Source organism: Chrysemys picta, chromosome 18, assembly GCF_011386835.1.
Source record: "Chrysemys picta bellii isolate R12L10 chromosome 18, ASM1138683v2, whole genome shotgun sequence".
NCBI classification, from domain to species: Eukaryota; Metazoa; Chordata; order Testudines; family Emydidae; genus Chrysemys; species Chrysemys picta.
In genome coordinates, this window is record NC_088808.1 from 8,232,817 (window position 1) to 8,244,751 (window position 11,935).

At 52.7% G+C, this 11,935-nt stretch overlaps 1 protein-coding gene across 3 annotated transcripts in view; it reads left to right on the plus strand.

The window, feature by feature from the left end:
* The window catches only part of COL27A1 (collagen type XXVII alpha 1 chain), a 253,052-nt gene extending 241,365 nt beyond the window's left edge, over nucleotides 1-11,687 (plus strand). For all 3 annotated transcript variants that reach the window (XM_005309140.4, XM_065571907.1, XM_065571906.1), the window contains 9 exons: nucleotides 485-538; nucleotides 1,379-1,396; nucleotides 2,741-2,794; nucleotides 3,657-3,719; nucleotides 4,490-4,655; nucleotides 5,831-5,937; nucleotides 6,603-6,683; nucleotides 8,347-8,532; nucleotides 9,270-11,687. In XM_005309140.4, the coding sequence (XP_005309197.4) occupies nucleotides 485-538; nucleotides 1,379-1,396; nucleotides 2,741-2,794; nucleotides 3,657-3,719; nucleotides 4,490-4,655; nucleotides 5,831-5,937; nucleotides 6,603-6,683; nucleotides 8,347-8,532; nucleotides 9,270-9,419 (879 nt within the window). In that variant the 3' untranslated portion in view covers nucleotides 9,420-11,687. The remainder of the gene's footprint in view (nucleotides 1-484; nucleotides 539-1,378; nucleotides 1,397-2,740; nucleotides 2,795-3,656; nucleotides 3,720-4,489; nucleotides 4,656-5,830; nucleotides 5,938-6,602; nucleotides 6,684-8,346; nucleotides 8,533-9,269) is intronic.
* Nucleotides 11,688-11,935: the final 248 nt, after the last annotated feature.

An 11,935-nucleotide genomic window follows, 5' to 3' on the forward strand; every position in this document is an offset into this window, starting at 1 on the left:
AGAAAAATGAGAAATGGCTTTGAATGTGTATCCCAGCATGCGGCTCCCGGCGCTGCAAAAGGATGGAGAGTCGCCAACAGACAGTGGGGTCTAGTGGTTAGAACAGGGGACTGGGAATCGGTGCTCGGGTCCATTCCTGACTCTGACACTGCCTTTCTATTGACTTTGGGCAAGTTTTCTAATCTCATTGGACTCCATTTCCTTTTTATACTCCAAATAGGGTTAGGATCAGCCTCATGGATGTAGTGAGGTTTAATTGTTGAAGGTACAGTGTGATCGTCAGCTGACTATGTGCGAAGTATTCTTGTTAGTGATGTTCCTTTCTTGCCCTGAGGGCTGGAGAATCTCTCTGCAGCTTGGAGGTTCAGTGCATGCTCTAAACGCCAAGGCCCTGAATGGGGCAACCCAGGTCCAGGGGCACCCATGCGTTTTTCCCACATTTTCCTGCAGTATGTTGTCAACTGAGCTTGTGCCATTTTTTCAGGGTAATATCGGCCCACCTGGTCCACGGGGATCCTCCGGCTTCCCTGGAATACCAGTAAGTCCTTCGCTGTCCCAGAGGGGGTGCATATGACGGTACCATGTGAGAGATGGGCAGCCAGCTGCTTCGTGCCCTTGGATAGATGCTCTGGTTTACGGTGGTCCACCGAAGCCAGTTGGAGAGTAGCATGACTAGTTACATCATAATAATTATTGGGACATTTCAGAACGATTCGGGGAGCCCTCCCCCACAGCACTCCTCTCCGTCAGAGACTTTCCATTCCTTTCCATGGTTGCTTTTGAAACTACTTTGCTCCCTCTTCCAAACTGGCCTTCTCCCCCATCTTCCTGTAGTATGGCAGGTTTGGTGGGGCTGTTCACACTCTCCCTCTAGACTGTGGGGGTGGATGGGGCGAGTCACATTCTGCCAGGTGAGATAGATTATGTACATTGGGTTTTAACCTCACAAGTCGTCAGAAGCCTGGGATTCCCTGGCCTCATTGTGCTTTGCTGGTAACAAGCGATGCAGTGACTGACACTTAATGGGGTAGCTCGGGATTGGGCACCATACAGATGTGAAAGGGGTGGCAGTAGGGCCGACTGGACAGAGCATTGGCCTAGGACACAGGAGACCTGGGTTCTATTCCCGGCCCTGCCCCTAGCCTGCTGGGTGACCATGGCCGAGTCACAGCCTTGCCCTATGCCTCCGTTTCCCCATCTGTAAAATGGGGCTAATGATACCTCCTTTGCATATTGCTTTGAGAGCTGCTGAGGAAAAGTGTTTTATTCATATTATTCTATGTATTTATTTATTGCTGCAGGTGTTGTATGTCTTCCCAAATCAGTTTATATTTTCCAACTCAGAGAATGTTGGTTTTTTCTGTCTTTTCCCTTCCAGGGCTTATTTGGACAAAAAGTAAGTAGGACGTGGTGTTCTCTTTTGTAATCTGACGGCATCCTAGCTCTCTCCTCTGAACATATCCCACCTGATGTGGCTATAGCCACATGTCCTGTGCTCTAGATGCATCTCCCTCCACCTAGCTCAGAAAAGATGTGGACAAATTGGAGAGAGTCCAGCGAAGGGCAACCAAAATGAGGAGGGGGCTGGGGCACATGACTTATGAGGAGAGGCTGTGGGAACTGGGCTTGTTTAGTCTCCAGAAGAGAAGAGTGAGGGAGGATTTGATAGCAGCCTTCAACTACCTGAAAGGGGGTTCCAAAGAGGATGGAGCTCGGCTGTTCTCAGTGGTAGCAGATGACAGAACGAGGAGCAATGGTCTCAAGTTGCAGTGGGGGAGGTCTAGGTTGGATATTAGGAAACACTTTCACTAGGAGGGTGGTGAAGCACTGGAATGGGTTACCTAGGGAGGTGGTGGAATCTCCATCCTTGGAGGTTTTTAAGGCCCATCTTGACAAAGCCCTGGCTGGGATGATTTAGTTGGGGTTGGTCCTGCTTTGAGCAGGAGATTGGACTAGATCAGGGGTTCTCAGACTTTTGTACTGGTGACCCCTTTCACACAGCAAGCCTCTGAGTGCGACCCCCCCCCCTAATACATTAAAAACTGGAGGCAAAGCGGGGCTTGGAGTTGAGGCTGACAGCTCGCGACCCCCCCCACGTAATAACCTTGTGACCCCTTGAGGGTCCCAACCCCCCAGTTTGAGAACCAGAACTAGATGACCTCCTGAGGTCTCTTCCCACCCTAATCTTCTATAATTATAAGGAAGCAACCAGCCCTCCTCTTCCTCCCCTGCATTTTGGGGGTTGGCTCTCATGCTGTGGGTGGCCCCACTTTCTATGGCCCTGTGCTTTCGCGCTCTCCAGGCATGCGAAGGGGGCAAACGAAACCACATCTGCATCTGATGAGCACGACATTACGAGCCATCCCCAGCTCTGGTGGGAAGCTGTGGTAGAGCCTGTCTCTAGCCTTCAATGTGCATCATGAAGGGATGGATGGGGTCTGCACTGCGCTAGTCTTCGGCGGTGTCGTCCCGTCTGTTCTGGTGATGCTGCTCTAAGAAACAGCACATCCCTAAAAGCCCCCCGTGTCTCCTTCAGTCCCTGCAGCTTGTCCCACACACCTTCACCCCGGAGAGTGTCTTGGGAGACATTTGATCCTAGATGGACTGATCCACTAGGGGTGCGGTACCTGACAGAGGGAAGAGCAGGGATTCCTAGTGCTTTCTCTGGGACAGTCTCCAGCTGCAGCATCTTGCTGACTGTTTATTGTTTTCCCCTCTCTCTCTCTCTCTCTCATATTAGGGACTTAAAGGTTTCCAAGGCCTGCCAGGACCCAAAGGCGAGCCAGGCCTGCCTGTAAGTTAAGCTGATATTTACATATCCCCCGTCCTTTCCTTCTCAAACAAGAGAGAACTTGCCCTGTGCGGCTGACAACAGATGGAGGCGGGGGAGTCAAAAGGCCGTGGCAGCCGCCTGCTGTGTACCTGGGGAACACTGAATGGCAGTAGGACTGGAAGGGACCTCCTGGGTCCTCGCATCCAGTCCACTGCTGGCTCAGGCCACCCTGTTGATGCTCTGTGCCGAGAGGGGGGCCAATGATTCTGGGAGGTATTAACAGGTGTGTTGTGAGCAAGACACGAGAAGTCATTCTTCTGCTCTACTCTGCGCTGGTTAGGCCTCAGCTGGAGTATTGTGTCCAGTTCTGGGCACCGCATTTCAAGAAAGATGTGGAGAAATTGGAGAGGGTCCAGAGAAGCGCAACAAGAATGATTAAAGGTCTTGAGAACATGACCTGTGAAGGAAGGCTGAAGGAATTGGGTTTGTTTAGTGTGGAAAAGAGAAGACTGAGAGGGGACATGATAGCAGTTTTCAGGTATCTAAAAGGATGTCATAAGGAGGAGGGAGAAAACTTGTTCACCTTAGTTTCTAAGGATAGAACAAGAAGCAATGGGTTTAAACTGCAGCAAGGGAGGTTTAGGTTGGACATTAGGAAAAAGTTCCTAACTGTCAGGGTGGTTAAACACTGGAATAAATTGCCTAGGGAGGTTGTGGAATCTCCATCTCTGGAGATATTTAAGAGTAGGTTAGATAAATGTGTATCAGGGATGGTCTAGACAGTATTTGGTCCTGCCATGCGGGCAGGGGACTGGACTCGATGACCTCTCGAGGTCCCTTCCAGTCCTAGAATCTATGAATCTATGTTGTCGTTGTCGTCTAGGGTGCGCCCGGCCTTGCCGGTCCCAGGGGACCCTCGTTAAACGTCTCCATGGAGGAACTGAAGGTGAGTGTTGGGTGGGGGGGGGCGGAACACAGCCATCGAGTCACACAGAGCATGTGATGGGGGCTGCTGCTTTGGTGGGGGGAATGTTTCCTTTCCCAAAGCTCTGGTTAGTCTTGGCCTGGTGGGAGCTGTGTATTGGCTCCCTGGGCGTGGGGGTGGGGAAGGGGGGGTGTTCGCCTGCACAGGCTTGCTTGAATATAAAATATATGGCGGTTTAATCAGCGCTAAGCTAGAAGCAGGAGAATTGAGGGCACCGAACAACCAGTGGCCTCCATCTCCTCGGGTTTGCATTGCAAGTCTCAAATCACGTTCCCCCTCTTTACACTGCTTTCCAATTTCCAGCCACAACAGAAGAGCTTGTAACTTCGCTCTTCTTTGGGCAGGAGAAGACTTCCTCCAGTCTAAGGAAAAACCAGCTAAGCCTGTTGGCCACTCCCCAGAAAGCGTCACCAGTCAGTGCTGCAGTGTTAGATCACAAAGCCCAGTGAATGTACTTCTGACTTAGTAAGGAGGCATCTACTTAAGCATACCAACTTCCTCTCCTACCTGCCCCCCTTATTATTCGTATTCCAGTAGTACCTAGAGGCCCCAGCTGAGATCAGGGCCCTATTGCGCAAGGTGCTGTACATTGTGAGAGAGAGTCCCTGCTCTCAACAGCCACAGTGTAACTAGACAAGACAGACATTGGGTGCACTTGGGCTGTTCCTAGCTGCCTGGGGAAAGGTGAGGGAGATTCGACTTACTTTCTGTATTTCTTCCACCCCTTTTAGCATCTGATTTATTCAACCAACAAACTGAACTACGCCAGGGTGTGGGCTCTTCTGGACAACTTGGGCCATGAGCTGAAGCTCCTGGTAGAGCCCCCAAATGGCACTCAAGACAACCCGGCTGCCAACTGCAAGGAGCTCCTCCTGGCTCAGCCTGACCTGCCTGACGGTACCGAACAAACAGCACCGTGCCCTTGGGGGAGCGGGATCCCAGTCCGGATGTCACGGGTGGACTGAGCTCCTTCCAGTCCTCTCTGAACTCGGCTTGGTAGCTCCATTAAGGAAAGCTCGCCACTGGCGTGTAGCAGCTGGGGGGCTGATTGAGCCAGTGCACTCAGGGCATCGGTGTCCAGCAGAAAAGAAGGGTTCCTCTGTGGGTGGTCTACAGATGTCCAGATAACCTCCTCTCTCTTGTTCTGGATTGCGCGCACACAACCCCCGGCCCCTCGGACCTGCACTCTCTCTAGAGCCCATTAATTGACAGCTCCTACAGCCAGAGCCTGGTCATATCTTCTCAGGAGGAGAAAAGATGAGCTGGGGATATCGCCTGTTACTTTTTACTGGTCACATCGATTGTGCTCAGGCGGGTTGATGTTTTCCTGGCACCGCGCTCAGGGTGGGGCGGTGTGTTGACTTCCGCCATCTTGGCTGAGCCAGAGGGAACTCAGCTGGGGCCCCTCACAGCTAAAAGTCTGAGCTGCTAAAGGTCACGGGCTGGGGCTGTAACACACTCAGATCCTGTTTGGATCAGGCACCGAGGGGGACGTGTAACGCCCACCAACGGCTGACGTGATTCCTTCAGACTTAGGAAGCCCATGAGGAGGGGCCGAGGCCCACAGCAGTGCAAAGCCTGGATGAGTTCCTGCTTGTCCTCTGGGGTCACTCACTGGGGATTGAGCTAAAAAAAGCAGAACTCGAAGCTGGAGCGGCTACAGCTTGAGCTTAAAAAAAGAAGTGGGTTACAATGTGAACGTTCTGGCAGCCTGGAACGGATTTCTGGCTGCGGAGTGAGTGCCCACATACCCTGCCAGCAGGCTGGCTGGTGTTTTAGTCCACTGTTGGGAACGGTGTGTGACAGGTTGGCTGGGGTGGGGAGTCAGGCCGCGTGACATGACTGGGAATTCAGCATGATTTATAGCAAATTGAGACCGACGTGGTTAAGGGGCTGGTGTGGGGAATGCAGCAGAGCACATCACAGGACTCTTGCTCTAGCGTGGACGCTCTAGGAACAGGCACTACCCTTTAGCTTTCATGTCCAAGCACACGCCTTTTCTAAAGCAGTCTCCTCTCTTCCCAACCACGAGCGGCTCTGGGTGACCCGCTCCTTGCTCTTCCCCCGTCCAGGTTATTATTACATAGACCCCAATCAAGGCAGTCCGCAGGACTCTCTGCTGGCCTTCTGCAACTTCACGGCAGGGGGAGAGACCTGTATCGCTCCAGTACGCAATCAGGTAGGGCAGGGGGGTTGCAGCATTGGAGGGGAGGAGGGGGGAGTCTGGCTGCTTTTCTCAGGCCGCGGGACTTGCACAAAATCTGCTTCTCTGCAATGCCTCTGATGGTGGCAGAGCCAGGCCTGTGCGGATAAGGACCTGGGACATGATATGGAAGCCAGGGTAGAGGTCCAGGAATTGGGGAGGGAGTGACTGACAGCATAGCGGGGGCGGGACATGAAGGGGAATTAGAGAGGAAGTAAAGAGGGACGTAGCCCCGAGCCTTAGCACCAATGATCAGCCACATATAACTTGCTGTGTGTCTGGTTTGTGCTGACAAAGCCACAAACAGTGCAGGGGGCAAGGCAGAGAGCAGTCTTGTTCCGTAGCCCCTCTGGGGGTGCTTAGGGGCATACTGCTGCCTGGGGGGGCGGGGCGGATGGGGAGATTGCTCTCTGGGTAAACCTAGAGTGAGACGATTTACTACACACGTGCAGGCCCAGGGCACGGCTCTGCTGAGCTGCCTCGGCTGGAGACGAAGCCAGGCTGCCGTTCCTGGTCAGAGTTATTTGCTGCCAGGCCGTCCAGCTGTTTAACCTCAGACACAGAGGTGAAAGTCATGACAGGCTGTCGTCTCGTCAGCCGCAGCCGGGGCGTCTAACTGTGGCAACGTTTCCCCCCACCAGGTGCCTATCAAAGCCTGGCTGAGAGCTTACACCTCCAAGGACACCTTTGAGTGGTTCAGCGCCCTGCCTGGGGGCTTCCTGGTCAGTTCTGGTGTCAGGGACGGGGCCCTCCTCTTCGTTCATTGACAGGGCTCAATACCGGGCGCGATCCGAGCGCTGCACGCAGGGCTGATTTAATAGCGGACGCAGAACCTGCCGTTCTCATGCTTGGCACGTTCCGTAGGAGCGGATGGGTGGTGCTAAGGGTAACGCTTGAATCAAGCTCTGCTTGAAACAGGAGTTAATCCAGGGCCGTCCTAGGGCCTGTGTTGTGTGTACAGTTGGACTGGGTGAGCACACGGGTCCCTTCTGGCCTTACAGCCTCTGAAAGCTGCTCTCAGGTTCGCCGACCACCACCACCATCTGTGCCTGTAACCAGGAAGGGGAGTGGGCATCCAGCCTGAATAGACACTTGTAACACCTCTGGGGGGTGAAAGCCAGGCAGTCCTATAGCCACGGTGTATCCCTCCCTCCTGTTCCACTGGGCCTCTGGCAATGCGGTTAAAACATCGTGTGTCCCCCCCCAGCTGATAATCTTAGGGTTGCCAACTTTCTAATTGCTCTGCTCCCGGCTCACTCCATCCCCCCCTCGTTGCTCGCTCTCTCCCCCACACTTTCACCAGGCTGGGGCAGGTGTTGGGGTATGGGAGGGGGTGAGGGCTCAGAGATGGGGCGGGGGTGAAGTGTTTAGGGTGCAGGAGGGTGTGAGGGCTGGGGCCGAGGGGTTTAGGGAGCAGGAGGGGGCTCAGGGCAGGGGGTTGGAAGGGGGTGAGGGTTCCGTGGATGAAGATTTGGGGTGCAGGAGGGGGCTCTAGGCTGGGGCAGGGGGTTAGGGTGTGGAAGAGTGTGAGGGCTCCAGGGATGAAGGGTTTGGGGTGCAGGAGGGGGCTCAGGGCTGGGGCGTGGAAGGGTGTGAGGGCTCCAGGAATGAAGGGTTTGGGGTGCAGGGGGGGGCTCTAGGCTGGGGCAGGGGGTTAGGGTGTGGAAGAGTGTGAGGGCTCCAGGGATGAAGGGTTTGGGGTGCAGGGGGGGGGTCAGGGCTGGGACTGAGGGGTTCGGAGTGCAGGAGGCAGCTCAGGGCTGGAGCAGGGGGTTGAGGTGTGGGAGGGAGTGTGGGCTCTGGGGTGGGGCCGGGGATGAGGGGTTTGGGGTGCAAGAGGGGTCTCAGGGCTGAGGTAGCTGTAGGAGGGAGTTGGAGGGGGTTCCGACCTGGGGCAGAGGGTTTGGGCTCTGGCCGGGAGGCACAGCGGGGTTAAGGCAGGCTCCCTACCTGCCCTGAGTCTGCACGGCTCCTGGAATCGGGCAGCATGTGCATCCCCTAAGCGCAGGGGACGGGCCTTCGTACTCTGCCTCCACCCCAAGCACCGGCTCCGCAGCTCCCATTGGCCAGGAACTGGGGCCAGTGGGAGCGGTGCCCTGCTTTCGCCCTGCTGTGCCACCAACCTGACTTTTAACAGCCTGGTCGGCGGTGCTGACTGGCGCCACCAGGGTCCCTTTTCGACCGGGCGTTCCAGTGAAAAACTGGGCACCCCTCGATAATCTCAGGGTGGGTTAAATGTGGGCCTTGGAAGAGCCTCCTGCCACACATAGTGCCATCCTCTCCGTCAGGCTAGACTCGGGGGCTTTGCTGTGGGTTAAGCAGCTGCAGTAGGTCTGCTCCCCTCTGCCCCCCAGCTGAACCCCGTTAACCCTCTTGTCGCTGCAGCTGGAATACCAGGGCGCCAGCACCGTCCAGCTCCGCTTCCTGAAGCTGCACAGCAGCCTCGCCACCCAGAAAGTGTCGTACTCCTGCAGGCCTGACGCCAACGGAGAGCCGCAGCTGGAGAAAGACGTCAAATTCCTAGCGGACTCCAGGGAGCAGAGCTACCTGACCACGCTGCCAGGCTGCATGGTACGTGGAGGGGCGGGGGTGGGAAGCTGTGCCAGTGGGGGGGGGGGGGGGGGTGTTCTTAGTAGAAGCAATTAGGTTGAAAGAAGTGGGGATTCCCGAAGGGCCAAGGCCTTTCCGGTGGAACCCCTTGTAGGTCACACCCAGCAACCGTTGACAGACCTTCCTGCAAGAGTAAATCCGGTCTTCCCACCTGCAGGGAGAGGGGCTTAGTGCTAGTCTCAAAGGTAGCCTTGGGAAGAGGTGATAGGTGCCACATCAACCTTTGCCATGACGAGACTTGGCCAAAGCAGTCACCCATAGCTCTGTGGAGCCCATGTAGTATGGATGTTTGCCCCCTAGCCCCCGCCTCCCCAGCAAGCAATTCCAGTTCAGGACACGCATGCTAATGTGTCGAGCAAATTAGGTGCCAGCTTCTCTTTCAGGGTGTCTTTTTGTATGGGCACGAGACTGTTCTCAATAGACTGTGATGGAGATGTTTAACCTGGGGGAGATGGTTTGAGCATTGGCCTGCTAAACCCAGCGTTATGAGTTCAATCCTTGAGGGGGCCAGTTAGGGATCTGAGGCAAAAATCTGTCTGGAGATTGGGCCTGCTTTGAGCAGGGGGTTGGACTAGGTGACCGCCTAAGGTCTTGTTGAACATTAATCTTCTGATTCTCTGAGTGGGGACAAGGCCTATGATCTCTTACACTGTCACCACCGACCCATGCTCATAGTGCAGCTCCATTGTGTGTTACAGCTGGACAACGAGTCTTCGATCACAGACACCATCTTCCAGTTTTCCACCGAGGAGCTGGCGCTCTTGCCCCTGCGAGACCTGGCTGTGTTTCACAATGGAGACGTCTCACACCAGTTTGGCTTCACGGTTGGGCCAGTTTGCTTCAGCTGAACCCAGAAACAAAAATCCACTTTCCTTTTGGGGAATATATGACTGCAAAGGAGAAAGGAACTAAAAAAACCCCTTCCCATTGCTGCACTTCTGGCTGGCTTTTGAAAGCTACCCTTCCTATTTATAAGGTAATGTTCATAGCTGCATTATGCCATGGACTACACGGCCTTCTGAAGGAGGAGACTATTGTTTACAAAAGTAATTTCTCTATAAATATATATATAAAAGGTGCTAATTTAATAATTGATGGGAAAATTGTCATTTAACTCCATCCTTTAGGGGCTGCTTAAAAGGAGATCCAAGCTTTCAGCTGGGACCAAGTTTCCTTCCCCTTGTTCAATTGCACAAGTCCCTGGGTCCCTTTCTTTGCTGCAGCACCAATGGATTAGCACAGGCAAATAGCCAGGCCATTGGTGCCCATGGAGATCAGGCCAAGCACACAACAGCTGGAGCTGGCTGGGAATTTTTCCACAAGTGTGTTTTCATCGAAAAATGACGATTTCTCAAAACCGGAACTTTTTGTAGGAAAGGGTCAGTTGAGATGAGATTTGACTCAAAAATGTCTCTGGAAAAATTCTGGGTTTTTTGTTTCAAAACTATGTTGCGTTTCTAAATTTAAGCTGTGTAACAATGGTTGAAATCAAAACATTTCAACGGTAGCACAATGAAACGTTGCTGGGTGACCGAAGCTGAATATTTGTTCTTTTTGGATTTTCAAGGTGTGAAAATTGTCACGATTTTCACTTTTTCCCAATTCAGGGTAGGGAGGAATATAGTGACATAGGGTGACCAGACAGCAAGTGTGAAAAATCGGCACAGGGGGTGGGGGGGTAATAAGAGCCTATATAAGAAAAAGACCCAAAAATCAGGACATCTGGTCACCCTATATTGACAGCTCAAAAATGTCTGCAGAATGGGAGAAGGGATTCCCGCCCAGCTCTAACTGCAAACTATCTCCAGGAGGTTCTACATACTACCACCCTGCTGGCCTTACGGGACGAGTAGCACCTTGCCTTAAAGAAAATACACGAGATTATTCATGCAAACTCTTCACTTGGTCAGCCAGCAACGTGTTTGTTAGCACTGCTGCCCCAGGTGTGATTGTGAAAGATGGCGTGAGAAATACTGCCATCAACTCCTGAACTTTATCAAGCTCGGTAGAAGGGAGTATCATATTTAATGGCAGTTAAATTAAGATGCCCTCCTTAAATCATTACAATAAGCACCAAATGCTGCCAATTTTTCAGGAGTAGTTAGGGGAGAAAATTCACTATGTAGAGAAAAGGGATAAAATTTGTAGCAGGAGGCTCCTATCCGTGTGATGAAGGTTTATTTAAGGCCACGTTTCACTAAGGGAGACATACTGAAGGGCAAGAAGTGTCTAGAATCTGAACTGGTACATCAGGAGTTGCTGCTGAGAATCAAACAGCCTATTTAAAACAGTTCAGTTGTACGTAGGCATCTTTTCTAGCAGGTGCTGCCAACCTTGAGGCAGAGCCCTATTTCTATTAGCGGGCTTGGGACAGGGTCGGGGTCCTAGAGGATCAGCTGCAGTTTTATAATTCAGCCACATTCCTGGAGTCCAAGTCCACCCCCCACGCAGGAGGCACCTATTGTTTGGAAGAGATCTGATTCCCTTTGTAGCTCTTCCTATAAACCCCAACACCTGGCTTGCTTACAGATGAGCTTGTTTTGCTCTTAAAAAGCCAAGTGCGTGAAATCTCACATTTAAAAACAATGCTGTGGGTATGGGCAAGCTAGCAGGAATTAATTAAACCCAGACATGCTTCATCCCAATGTGTGTTTGTGGGCTGATGAGTGGGGGAGCGAGGGCAGCTGCATGCACTGCTTAGCTCCAGGCCACTAGTGTTTTGCAACCTATTTGTAAGTGCAGCTTCCCCCTAGTAAGGATTGCTGTTCAGAGCCCTCGCACTCATTGTCCAGGGGGAGGTACAAGGGGAAGCTGAAGCTGTTCCCAGCAGTGTGATTAAGCCCTGTACTCGGTTAAATTCTGCTTCAACGTCCTTCGGCTGAGGTCTTTTACTGTTTAAATGTGATGACATCCATTGCTGGCAGTGGATGTACCAAACTCACCACTGACCAGGCGCTCTGGCCGCAGGGTTCACTGCTCTCCTCTTACTCTTATTTGTATAATTTGCATTTTTAGCCTGACCTCTATATGATATGCTGGTCATTTTGTATAAAGATGGGATGCATTTTATGAAACTAGCACCAGTTCTGTGTATGCAATACAAAGATTTGACTTAACCCTGCTGGTCAGCTTCGTGTTCTGCAATGAGAACTTTAAAACCTGGTCTGTTACTTTAAGGCCCTCATTTTCCCACTCAATTCTATGCCAGTGGTCTGGTTTCACAGAGCAGTACGAGCCCTTCCTTTGCAAGAGGGGCAGAAACCTGTCTGAGCGAAACATTGGCTTAAACTCACTGTAGAGCAGACGGCTGAGGCTGGGGAGTCACTGGTTTCCCACTTCACTCAACCAGGGCACAGTGAAAACA